General features: G+C 41.8%; 1 protein-coding gene across 4 annotated transcripts in view; it reads right to left on the bottom strand.

Annotated features, from left to right (window-relative positions):
• Positions 1–14,207, bottom strand: part of LOC145346434 (ras-related protein Ral-A) — a 75,207-nt gene that overhangs the window by 13,850 nt on the left and 47,150 nt on the right. For all 4 annotated transcript variants that reach the window (XM_080193623.1, XM_080193625.1, XM_080193621.1 and 1 more), the window contains exon 4: positions 4,644–4,818. In XM_080193623.1, coding sequence (XP_080049749.1) covers positions 4,644–4,818 — 175 coding nt within the window. The remainder of the gene's footprint in view (positions 1–4,643; positions 4,819–14,207) is intronic.

Genomic DNA, 14,207 nt, shown 5'->3' with positions numbered 1-14,207 from the left:
TGCAACCAAGTGTGGGCAATAAAATAGCAATGATTACATGCAGGAACTGAAGGTTTAAGACAGTAACATTCCACTCAAGTTGCATAGCAAAATTTATTTGCTCTTGCACTTTTATAAATTTGCCCATCAATTAATGCCAGTGTAGAACTTTACGTGTCCAGAATGACCTCATGGCATAATGGGTACATGAGACTGGATATTATACCTATTACTGAAACATGGCTAAGGGAGGGATATAACTGGCTGCTCAATGCTCCAGGGTGTGGAGATGCCAATATTGGACTGGGGTAAATACAGTAAGAAGTCTCACAACACCAGGTTAAAGTCCAACCAGTTTATTTGATAGTAAACCCACAAGCTTTTGGAACACTTCTTTCATCAGACGTGTGTAAAGTTCTGATCAGAAAAACTTGATGCCTGTGTTGATACGTGCAATCTTCTTGGAGATCCTCTACTTGGATACTGTTTACCCCAGTCCAACACCAGCATCTTGAAGACATAACTACCATCAACACTGCAAACTGCCAGATCCAAGTGGACAGGATCTCCAAGAAGATTGCACATATCAACACAGGCATCAAGTTTTTCTGGTCAGAACTTTCCACACACCTGACAAAGGAACAGTGTTCCAAAAGCTTGTGGGTTTACTATCAAACAAACTGGTTGGACTTCAACCTGTTGAGACTTCTTACAATGTTCCAGGGTACAGATGCTATAGGAAAGCAGGTGAATGTGGTTATTTAGGATTGCAACAGGATCTTGATCAATTGGGCCAGTGAGTTGACAAATGGCAGATGAAGTTTAATTTAGATAACGAGGTGATGCATTTTGGTCGCTCGAACCAGGACTTGCGTTAATAGTAGGACATTGGGGAGAGTTATAGAACAAAGGTCTAGGGGGTACAGGTTCATGTTTCCTTGAAAGTGGAAGCATAGGTGGACAGTGGTAAAGGCATTCGGCACGCTTGGTTTCATTAGGCAGAACATTAAATACAGGAGTTGGATGTCCTGAAGTTGTACAAGACATTAGTACAGCCACGCTTGGAATACTGCAGTTCTGGTCACCCTATTACAGGAAGGATATTACTAAACTAGAAAGAGTGCAGAAAAAATTTACTAGGATGCTCCCAGGACTTGGTTTGAGTTGTAAGGAGAGGCCAGATAGACTGGAACTTTCCCCCACTGGAGCACAGGAGGCTTAGGGTGATCTTAGAGGTCTAAAATAATGAGGGCATGGATCAGCTAGATAGACAGGCAGTCTAAGACTAGAGCATAGGTTTAAATGGTGAGGGGGGGGGGGATACAGAAGTGTGGAGGGGGCATTTTTTTTTTTACTAGAGGGTGGAGTTTGTCTGGAACAAGCTGCCAGAGGTAGTCGAGATGGGTACAATTTTGTCTTTTAAAAAATTTAAATGGGTGAGATGGGTATAGTGGGATATGGATCAAACGCAGGCAATTGGGACTACTTTAAGGGTTAAAAAGGGCAGCAAGGACAAGTTGGGCCAAAGGGACTGTTTCCATGCTGTAAATCTCGAAGATAGGAGGAGAGAGGGGATGGGTGTTGCAATTTTGATGAGGGAAAAACATCACGGCAATACTGAGGGCAAATATCCGATGGTTCGTCCACTGAGTCTATACAGGTAGAACTGAAAAATAAAAGGGAGAAATCACTGACATGATTATACTACAGGCCCCAATAGTCAGTGGGAAACAGAGCAAATACGCAAGATGATCACAAAGCTGCAAGCAAAATAGAGCGCTAATAATCAGGGACTTCAACTTTCCCAATATTGACTGGGACAGCCATAGTACTAAGGACTTGGATGGAGAGAAGTTTAAGCATATTCAGGAGGAATTTCCCATTCAGTATGTGGCTGGAGAGGATGCAAAACTTGACGTCCTCTTGGGAAACAAGGCCAGGTGACAAGCATTAGCAAGGGATCACTTTCAGATCAGTGACCATAATTCTATTAGCTTCAAGATAGCTATGGCCCAAAAGTTAAAATTCTTAATTGGGGCAATTTTGATGGTAGTAGACAGGAACTTTCAAAAGTTTACTGGGGGAAATGTGTTGGCAGGCAAAGAGATGGCTGGTAAGTTGGAGGCTTTCAAAAGTGTGTTAGCCAGGGTTCAGGGTAAGCACATTCCTCAAAATGAATAAGGCGGCCTTTTGAAGTAGGGAACCCTGGATGACTTAGGATATAGGAGGCCCTGGTCTAGGAGAGACATGACATGCATAGGCAGTTGGGATCAAGTGAGTCCTTTGGAGAGCGTAGAGATTGTCAGAGAAGAGTTGAGAGAGAAATCAGGAGGGCAAAAAGAGGACATGATTGCTTTGGCAGATAAAGGCAAAAAAGGAGAATTCAGAGAACTTCTACAAATACATAAAGGACAAAAGAGCAACGAGAGAGAGAGTAGGTAGGGCCTCAAGGATCAACAAGGTCATTTATGTGTGGATCCATAAGAGATGGGCAAGATCCTAAAGAATATTTTTCATTGGTATTTACTGCGAGAAAGGCATGGATGTTAGGAAACTTGGAAATAAATATTGATGTATTGTGTATACATTATAGAGGAAGAGGTGCTGGAAATTTTAACGCATCAGGGTAGATAAATCCCTGGGACATGATGCGTATCCCAAAACATTGTGGGAGGCTGGGGGGGTGGAAATTGCAGGTCCTGTAGCAGAGATATTTGAATCATCAATAACTACAGGTGAGGTGCCTGAAGATGAGGGTGGCAAATTTGTGCCTTTAAGGACTGCAGGGAACTACAGACCTGACATCTGCAGTGGGCAAGTTGTTAGAAGGTATTCTGAAAGACAGGATCTACAGGCATTGAGAGGCAAGGGCTGATTAGGAATAGTCAGCGTGGCTTTGAGTGTGGAAAAATCATGTCTCACAAATGAGTTTTTTTGGAACAGATAACCAAGAAGGTAGGCAAGGACAGTGCAGTTGACATTGTTTACTTGCACTTTAGCAAGGCATTTAACAAGCTACCGCATGATATGTTGTTGCACAAGGTTAAATCTCATGGGATCCAGGGTGAGGTAGCCAATTGGATATAAAATTAGCTTGATGACAGATGTCAGAATGTGGGTGTAGAGGGTTGTTTTTCAAACTGGAAGTGGTAGAATAAAAGAACAGCACGAGAAACAGGCCCTTCAGCCCAATGAGCCCGCGCCGCCATCTTAATGTGCTTTTCCTCCTCCACCCTTGACCCATGTCTATGCTTGTGGTACCCCCATTGGAAACCAGATTAAAGGGGAGAATAATTTAGGGACAATTTGTTACACCAATCAGCCCAAGAGCACATCTTTGGGGTGTGCCTGAGGGATTGTTGCTGGGTCCACTGTTATTTGTACTAATGGTTTGGATGAGAATTTAGGAGGCATGGTTAGTAAGTTTGCGGATGACGCCAAGATTGGTGGCATAGTGGACATAGGTTATCTAGGATTGCAATGGGATCTTGATCAATTGAGCCAGTGGGTCAATGAATGGCAGATGGAGTTTAGTTTACATAAATGAGGTGATGCATTTTTGGTAGATCGAATTGAGGCAGAACCTATTCAGCTAGTGGCAGGACGTTGGGAAGAGCTATAGAACAAAGATTTAGGAGTATAGGTTCATAGCTCCTTGAAAGTGGAGTCACAGGTGGACAGTGTGGTGAGGGCAGCATTCAGCATGCTTTGTTTTATTGGTCAGAATATTGGATACAGGAGTTGGAACGTCTTGTTGAAGTTGTGCAAGACACTGATAAGACCACATGTGGCACTGTGTACAGTTCTGGTCACGCTGTTATAGAAAGGATCTTAAACTAGAAGAGTGCAGTAAAGATTTACTAGGATACTACTGGGACTTGATGGTTTGAATTTAAGAGATGCACTCCATAGACATCTCCTCCTCCCCCCACCCACCCCCACAGACCGTAGGCGGTTTAGGGGTGATCTTAGAGGTCTATAAAATAATGCGGGGCATAGATCAGTTAAATCAATCAATACATTTTCCCCAAAGGTAGGCAAGTCTAAAACCATAGATTTAAAGAGAGAGGGGCAAGACACAAAAAGGGGCTGGAGGGGCACTTTTCAAGAGGGTCTGGAATGAGCTGCCAGAGGCAGGTACAATTTTTTTTTTAAAAAAGATGGGTATTGGCGAAATGCAGGCAACTGGGGCTAGCTTGGTGTTAAAACTGGATGGCATGGATAAGTTGGGCTGAATGGTCTGTTCCTATGCTGCAAACTTCCAATGTCTCATCATAAACTGTCCTACACTTATATCAAACAGCTCCTATCAACATTTTCTCTCTTCCATCAGGTGGAGTCATTAAATCCAAAACAAGAATAAACTAATCCAGTCAAAACAAGACTAGCATATTGGTTCTTTACAATTTACCCCATTATACGCACTTTTCAGTTTAACAACTTTGGATAGGCTTTCATCAACCCCAAATGACATCTTTCTTGTAAGAAAAACCACCAATCTATGCAGAAGGGATCTTTATTGAAATATTTTCAAAAAAGACTAAAGTAATACCAAGGACTCAAATTTAAAGGGACGCATTTTTCAAATGCAGTGGTATACAGCCAGCATGCAATCATGCATGACAACCACCCAGGCACACAGTATTTAACTAAAATTAGATTACCTTATCAACATTGGCTCTCGTTTTTGCAGATGTTTCTACATAATTCACATTCCATTGGTCAGCTCTGCTCTTTGCTTCATCCACTGATAGTTGCCGTTTGTCCTCTAAATCTGATTTATTGCCAACAAGTAGGAAGGGAACATTCTCGTCCTCTTTTACCCGGAGAATCTGTTCCCTGGAGAAAGAGTCCCAAATTCAGCCTTTAAAACTTCTGCTCTAAATCAGAAGCATGATTTCCTTGCAACTTGAATATGCACAAATAAGACTGAATATAATAATTAATGGGAAAGTGTGATAAATAGCATGATTGTTGGGCACTGTATTTATAACCTGAAATATCCAGGAAATTGAATCATAAAATACAACAGGCAGTACATTTCAGATGGAAACACTCACGTATTGATTTAAATTATTAAACACAACTGAAGTGGAACATTGAAAACATCTCCAAGAATACCACTGCTAGTGCTTTACTGATCAGGTATTGCAGCTTGTGCTTCAAAGGAAATAGAATAGATCCAGTAGGGAAACTAGCACAGGTATGTGTTCCTGTTAAAAATTTAACTAGTGGAGTGTTATTTACAATCTATGCTCATAGTAGATATACCATGTTTGACAATACAACACCATGGGTGGGATTTTCCAGTCATACTTGCCCCAAGATCAAAGAATCTTGCCTGAGGTCAATGGACCTTTGCTTGGTCTGCTATGATTCCCGTCACGGGTGGGACAGTAAAATTCCACCCTACATGTTTGACAGCTTGGCAAGGATCTAAACTATGGGGAGACTACCAAGACACAGACAGATTAACTGAATGGGCAAAGTGGTAAATGGAGTCTAATACGACTATGAAATTATTCACTTCAGTTATAGGAACAGAAAAGCAGAACAAATGTTCAAAGACTGTACGCTTACAAGCGACAGAAGCTAGATATGCAGGTGTAGCAAACAGATGGTTGGTGATAATATTGAATGGCAGACCAGGCACAAGGTCTGGTTCTGCTCCTATTTATGTCCTATTATGAATCATGTCAATAGTATAATGTAAATATTGTTGCAGTAGATTGTGATTATACAAAAACCTTACATTTTGTTGTGACGATAGAATCAGTGAAGTTTTAAGCAAAACTCTAACTTGTTAAACCTTCCCAGCCATTGGCATTGGGACTGTCCTACCCTCCTGCAACAGGATAACATGGTTGCAGGTAACTGAGTCAGAAAGAATGGAAACAATGAATATATTAAACAGCTTTGCTCCCAGTACAGCCAGGGGACAACACAATTGAAGCCTTAATGATTAGGGTCAACTATCCATTGGTTATACAAGGAAAAGCCCTTCAAAAATCTATCTACTGCAACCTGCACTTGACAAATGATTCAACGCCAGTTCTTGAACTGAACTGCAGAAACAGGAGAACAGGATGCTGAAGCCATGAGACTGTTCAGTTCTATCACCGTTGAAGATAGTCACAATATACAAACAAGCTGCAGGGTAAAGTTTCAGACAAAGTCAATGAAAACCTGAGAAAACACTCCATTTCACAAATACTGTGTCTTAGAGGTTTTCCACTGGAATTGAAATAGATGGAGAGAATACCAATGAGGTAATGACCCTCCTTCCCAATCTAGAGACGTGGCAGGAGTGGCTGGAGTCCTTATAGGGATCAAGTTCCATCTGGATAGTGATGACACCTTACGTTGCATAGCACTTGCACCATGTGAAGTGGGACTGATTAATAGCAGATCTAGCAGAACTGGGCATCCATGAGGGGCTAAGCCATTAGTAGCAGAATTGTACACCTGCAAATCTGTAACCTCCATTAAAGTCTGATGGTGAACCTTGGATTAATATAAAAAATGAGAAGCACCAGACATACATAAAAATAGGGTGCCAACCTGGAAGCATACCACACATTCACACTAAATAGAAGCAGCAGAAAGCCATATACAAAGCTATAGGATTTTGAACACAGGTCAGGTCAAAACTCTGAAGTCCTGCCACAATCATGAATGGTGGACAATTAAGCAGATGACCCTATGAACACCCTCAACAATGGCTAAGCTATTAAGGGCAGCACAGTGGTTAAGCACTGCTGCCTCTCAGCACCACGGACCCAGGTTTGATTCCTGGCTTGGGTTACTGTATGGGAGCCTGCATGTCACTTCACCACAGCTGAGAGGTAATCACATTGCTGAGGGGCTGGAGGCACACGTGGGCCAGACTAAGTAAGGATGTTAAATTTCCTTCTGAAGGAAATTAATGTGCCAGATGGGTTTTTACAACAATGATAGTGGTCAGTCATCATGGAATCAGTACAGTGCACAAAGCAGGAAGTCTCCACTTGGCCCAACGTATCTGCACCGACTGACAGAACATCTTACCTCGGTCCTATCCCTGTAATCTCACATGTACCCTGCTAATCCCCCTAACCTATGCATCTTGGGACACCATATGGCAATTTAGTATGACCAATCCACCTGACCCACTCATCTTTGGAGTATGGGAAGAAACCCATTCAGACGTGAACTTCATACAGAAAAGCACTGGAATGTGGCAACTAGGATTTTCACAGTAATTTTATTACATTGTTAATGTAAGCCTACTTGTGACACAGTCACCCAAGGCCAGAATTGAACCTAGGTGCTATGAAGCAGCAGTGCTAGCCACTGTCTTCCTCCAAAAGGTAACACAGAACTGTCACAATATACATGCAAGCTACAGGATCAAGCTTTAAAATGAAAAGTAAAATGAAAACCACTGACACTAGCTTTATAACTCTGGATTTAAATTGTGTTTAGGGGCAGCACAGTGGCTAGTACTGCTGCGTCACAGCACCAGGGATCTGGGTTCAATTCCAGCCTCAGATGACTGTGTAGAGTTTGCATGTTCTCCCAGTGTGTGGGTTTCCTCCGGGTGCTCCAGTTTCCTCCCAAAGATGTGCCGGTTACGTTGATTGGTCATGCTACATTGATCCTAGTAATCAGGGAGATTAGCAGGGTAAATGTGGGGTTATGGGAACAGGACCTGGCTGGGATGGTGGTTGGTGCCATCTTGGCAGGTTGAATGGCCTCCTTCTGGAATGTAGGAATTCTATGAAACTTCACTGAGCCCATAACCCCAGGAATATTAGTTTACTACCACTATATCACCACGGCCTGTTATTCACCAATAACCTATTCACTGAAGTTTAATTAGGGTTCCATATCCATTAAACATTCATCTAGGCAATATCCTCTAGCATCTTTCAGGACAAGGGCAATAGATGCAGGAGGGCACCCATCACTTGCACATTACTTTAAATTGCCATGCCTTCATTGTTGCTAGGACAAAGCCCTGGAGCTCCCCAACAGCACTGTGGGAGCACTTTCATCAGACTACAGTAGGCAAGAACATACCAGTAATATCTGTGACTGTCAGTCCCAAGAATTAATTTTTAAAATATAAATTTTAAAACCACTATATCTATGCACTTTTCCCTCCCGTCAAATCTATTAATTCTGTGCATCTTAATTCTAAATGTCTTCTTTAGTGCTAACAAACTGCATAGCACTTAGAACTATTGCCTTGTAGCCTACTGCAGATTCACTAGGATCCATTTATATTCCCATCCATCAGTTGACTTTCCAGGTCTGCCAACTATAGGGAGGCAGCTTCAACTGAAGAACCCAATAAAGTCAGGCATGTGGAGGGCTTGCTGGACAGACAGCCTGTTCCCTAATGAGAATTCAAGCAAACAGCAATGTGGACAGCCCGTGTGTGCGTGCACGCTTTCTTCAGCCCATTGAGTCTGCACTGACCACAATCCCACCCAGGCCTTATCCCTACATATTTTACCCTCTAACCTAAACATCTCAGACACTAAGGGGCAATTTTAGCATGGCCAATCAACCTAACCTGCACATCTTTGGTCTGTGGGAGGAAACTGGAGCACCCAGAGGAAACACACACTGGGAGAACCTGCAAACTCCACACAAACAATCATCCGAGGCTGGAATTGAACCCAGATCCCTGGTGCTGTGATGCAGCAGTACTAACCACTGTGCCATGGTGCTGCCCCTAAATGCAATTAAATTTTTCTACATCATTAATTACAAAATTAACAAAAGTAATGTGAAGAAAGTGGTGTGGGAAGCCAATTTTTTTTATAATTCAACATTTTCTACAGTGTATTTATAATATTTTCTCAGGATAAATCCTGAGGTCTCAGGTTTTACTTGTGCTATATGTTACAACATACTGAAACCAGCACATACATTCACAGCTTCTGATCAGCTAACTTCAGCTAAGACCACCAACTCATGTACAGTGCACGATTAGAGGTCAGAACCATTTAGTGTCAGTTACCTCTGCAAATGTGTTTACCAATGAATATGAATGGGTGATCTGAAGTAATGTACATTAATGACAGAATAGGAAGCTGTCAACACCATGTAAGGAAGAGGGAACTCCTAATAAACTTGTGCGCTTTTACCAGACCACAAGGTGTCAGCAAATTCTTAAACCTAACAATTCTGGCATAGTCGGCAGGATCAAACAGGTTTTGTTTTGAGCAGCACCGACGGACCATTCGTGTTGTGCTGCAAGAACCCCTCTTAAAGGCTCTTCTCCATTCCACAACTCTAAGTTTGCATGATTCCACTTTGTCTGACACCTGGTCTAGACATTTTGGCTCGAGACCCCCATTGAGTGCACTCCCTTGGCTAAAGGTTCGCTCATGGTCATTTTTTTGATCGCTATTGGCTTGAGATGCTACTAGTACCTGGAGTTGAAGATAAGAAAACATAGTAAAACTCATTTACCTACTACAGAGAAAGGTGGTAGTGCTCCTCTGAATGTAACAGAGCAAGAGATGATGTGACAACTGAAAAAACTAGACAAAGTTCTACTTACAGAAAGCATTTACTGAAATTGAAAAAGTACAGAGCCTCCAAGGGACAATGGACCTTGGGCAATATTAGGCAGGAATGGGGAAGTCACAAGTTTACCCAGCAAGAACTGTATTCACTGGGCCCTTGCTGTGATGAGTCAACTCAAACGACAAAATGAAACTATGTGCAGCATCAGACTGAAAGGTTAAGGGGCTCCAGGATCAATTAGCTGCAGTTTGTACCTTTAAAGAGAAACAAATGTTGAAAACCTGCAGGCGAAGTGAGATCCTGAATCACAGTAAGCCTCTGTCAATGTCTATCCCCAGAATCTATCCTTTTCTGGAACAAGTGGGCAAGACAGTTAAGGCAAGTCTATGGAGGAGATAAGTCTTCTTCCTCAGAGGACTCAATATGGGAGAAGTAGCACCTAAAAAACCTTTCCCCTGAAATGAGAATAAAGATAGAGCCCCAAAAGAACAGCAGTGGAAGAGGGGTCACTCATACCCACAAATATGGTCACATGGCAGTCCACAGACTGGTGGATCCAGAAAAGATTGATAAATGGACTAAAGTAGTATCTCACCCCAAGATGAAAAGGAGAGTAAAGAATCAGGACATTTTGAAGCACCCAAAAGTATTATGGGCTTCATCCATTGGACAGTGTGCAGATATTATCCTTTCTGGTTCCAGACAGGAAAAGTGGACCGTTACTGACAAATGTTGAGCAAGGACTAGGTCAGGATAGACAGAACCTTGAGGGAGGATGGAACCAGATCAAACTCTGTTACATTGCATACATGCCAAGCTAAACAGATTGGAGTAGCATCGTGTCAGAAAGCGAGTGGAGTACTTGGCTCAAGTACTTGGGCATTTGGGAAATAAATGCAGAAGATGAAGAATCAGTAAATTGTTTATTGGACACTAGCAGAGTTGACACATATGCTAGTTCTGACATTACAGCTGGGATCACAATTGAGATGCCTGTGTGAGTGGGACCAGTTACCCATGCTCTCTGGGAATGCATGTGCTTACCCAGGTGGACTCATCTGTGCTTCTTGGAAGGGAAGTCACCTGGAATATCAGGCTCAAGAGAGAAAAACCCAATTTGGGCCAAGAACAAGAATGATTGTGGACTATTATGAATGGACCATTTACTGGGACCCCTCTGCCCTACACTCAGCAATATGCCAACAGTCAGACATCTATAGATGGGATCCTGCCCATTGTGAACCAGTTGATGGAAAGGGGAATATTGATTATGACTCAGGTGTATCCAACAGTCCTGTTTGAAGAAAGCAAACAGAACCTGGGAGGTTGATGCTAAATTATAGAAATGCTAATCAACAAGTGGATCAATTAACCTCCTTGGTAGCTGACCATTCAACCACCTTTAACACTCACTGGAGCCCAAGTGGTTTTCAGTAATCAACATGGCAAATGGTTTTTGGTCTGTACCCTTGGCACCTGAGGTTCAGCCTTGGTTTGCTTTTATGACTAACCAACAGTACACATGACTAGGCTCCTTCAGAGATTCCACAATAGCCCTACAGTTTATATGACATTGCAAAACCACCTCCAAGAGATGCCGTAGACTAATCTGGTTATCATCCAACACCTAGATGTTATTTTGGTAGCCTCCAAGACTTAAGGACAGCACAAGCACAATATAAAGGGCTTTATTAGACTATTTGATCAGAAGGGTCATAACACCAGCACTGAAAGTCCAAGTTATTCAGGAGGAAGTTGTTTATTTGGATCAGAAAATATCCCAGGGCAAGAGGCAGGCAACTCAGGATCATACCACTGCTATACAGGCTGCCAAGCAGCCCACCACAGTCCAGGAATTAAGTGTGTTTTTTGGGCCTTTAACTACAATCGATGAGTAGATTCATACACACAATTGGCATAACTGTTGACTGATCTCCTTAAAAAGGAAAAACTGGATTTGAAGAAATAAAAACGAAGGACAAAAAACAGGCTTTTCAGCCATTGAAGGAGGTCCTGTGCACTGCTCTGGCATTAGATATCCCCGATGACGGAAGACGCTTTACCTAGTTTGTGTACGAGAAAGGATACATGATCCGTGTACTCACCCAGGGCTGCTGCTGATAGACCGAGTCCTGATCACCCAGAATTGTAAGGACAAACCACACTTTAAAAAGAATTACTTCTCCAAATACCATCAAGAGGGTCTGAAAAGGCCCACTGGGCACTTCACATTGTATTGTGCAGTACTCGAATAGCCCCAAATAAAACCACTGGGCTGAGCCCTTTTGAGGTCATCACCGGTAGACCAATTTTTTCCTTGCCAGAAACTATCGACCTCTGTAGGGCTGTTACATAATGAGCAATTCCATCGTGACTATTGTCTAGCACTAACCAAAGCTCTAGCTTCTGTTTCCCCAATAGGTTGCTGCTGCTTGGGAGATGCCAGGCAGACATCATTCCAGACAACTGGGTGTACATTAAGAAACCTCAATGTATAGAATCATAGAATGACCTGTTCAGCCAGTTATGTCTGTGCTGGTCTTCTGAAGTAATAATTCATTTTCCCCCCTAGTGATGTAGTGTTTCCTTTTCAGATAACCAAACTGCCTCCACCACATTTCAAGCAGCATTCCAGATTCTAACCATGCACAAAAAGGGTTTTCTTCACATTGCCATTACTTTTTGTCAGTTACCTCAAATTGTGTCTTCTGGTTCTCAAACCTTCCACCATTGGGAAGAATTTCTCTATCCAATCACCTCTGATTTGAATATCTTTGCATCTTCAAGGGAAACAGCCCTAATCTTTTTACATTGAAGTTACTCAACCCTGGAAGCATTTGTGTACCTTTTCTGCACCTTCACATCATTCCTAAAGGGAGATGCCCAAATCTGGATGTAATACTCCAGATGAGCTTGAACCAGTGTTCTATAGAAATTTAACATATTTGTTTTTGTTCTGTATTCCCACATTTATGAAGCTCAGGATGCTTTATTATTTATTGTCCTTTCATCTTCAATGGTTCATGTACCTATGCAGCAAAGTCCCTCTGCTCGTGCACCTCAGAATTCCAAACTTTATCATCTTGTGTCCTTATCAAGTGAATCACTTCACACTTCTCTGCATTAAAAATTACTCACTTAATCCATCCATGACCTTTTTTCTACATGATCTTCACAGTTTACCAAACTTACCAAGTTTCATTTCATCTGCAAGCTTTGAAATGGGGTCCTGCACATCAAAATTAAGTTATCAATATGCATTAGGAAGAGCAGGGGTCCTAATACAGACCCCCTAGAGTAAATCATTGCTAAACCTCCCTCCAGTCCCAAAAAGCAACCATTCACCATTACTGTTTCCAGTTACTCTGCCAATTTCATATTCATGCTGCTACTGTCCCTCTTATACCATGAGCCTTAACTCTGCACTGGATTATTGTGCAGTACAACAAAAGTATTTTGGAAATCCACGTACACTACACAAACCGTATTACCCTCACTAATCCTCTTGCCCAAAAAACCCGAGCAAGTTAGCTAAATTGTTCATGTTGCCTCTTTCAAATTTTGCCAAGTGACCATTTACATGTCCCAGATTATTGCTTCTAAAAAGGTTTCCTTCCCCAGAGGTTGAACTGGCAGGCTTCTCGATTACCTTTACACTTTGAACAGAAGCAAAGGTTTGCAATTCACTAGTTCTTTGGCATCACGGAGGAAATTGTGGACGCACACTTGCATTCCTCAGTAACCTTCAATGCATCTCATTCGGGCATGGTGCCTTCTCAACTCTAAGTAAGGACAGCCTATCATATACCTACTCAAGTTTTAAACCCGTCAAAGATATGATCTACTTCCTCTTTCACTATGGCCTGGACAGCATCTTCTTCCTTGGTAAGTATGAATGCAAAATATCCATTTAGTGACCCTTACCTCCTTGGAGGCCTTTTTAATTCCCCTCTAATATTCAGAAGAGTTCTTGATTGTATCATCCACCTGACAAACACATCTTTACTGTTTCATCTTAAAAAACTGTTGTTTTAGTTATGCAGGAGTTCTGGATTTTGTTTTATATCTTTTGCTTGTGGGAATAGATTGATTGTACCAAAAAAGCTTTCCTCTTTGAGAGCATCCCATTGTGCAACAACAGTTTTACTCACTACTTCATTTTAATTTGCTTTAAATGCAACTGTTTTGGGTGCCTAGGCTGGTTACAAAGCAAATGCCATCTCCCCTGGAGTCACATTAGGGGCTACTTATAACAGATACAAGGTGAAACAGGAGTGCCTAATAAATTGAGATGAACATTTGTATCAAATATAGACAATTCCTTTTCCAATTATGCTTGTAGTTCTTTTAAAGATAAGGGCAAACGGAATCAGGCAAAAATTGTGGGTTTATGTTGACCACCATGGTGGATTCTGATCCTTCTGGTTGAGGCTTACTAAAACTAACAGCTACAATTAACTTGAAGTTGTACTAAATTTTTTTTTGTTTTACAGCCAAGTGAAGCTTGTGATTTTGTTGCACATATTATGCTGCATTTAGTTTGAGGTCCAAAAGGGAAATAGGAAATGCAAACATGACACCAGCAATAAAATCAACATAAAAACAGAACATGCTCCATGATTCAAAGTATTCACTTCAGCCTATTGCAGATGGCTGATGCACATCTGACCCATTTTTTTAAAAAAAGAGTGCATGGAGGCTTTGTT

This window comes from Carcharhinus amblyrhynchos, chromosome 8 (assembly GCF_965287045.1).
Source record: "Carcharhinus amblyrhynchos chromosome 8, sCarAmb.v2.hapA, whole genome shotgun sequence".
NCBI lineage: Eukaryota > Metazoa > Chordata > Chondrichthyes > Carcharhiniformes > Carcharhinidae > Carcharhinus > Carcharhinus amblyrhynchos.
This window is presented reverse-complemented; position numbering and strand designations above follow the sequence as displayed.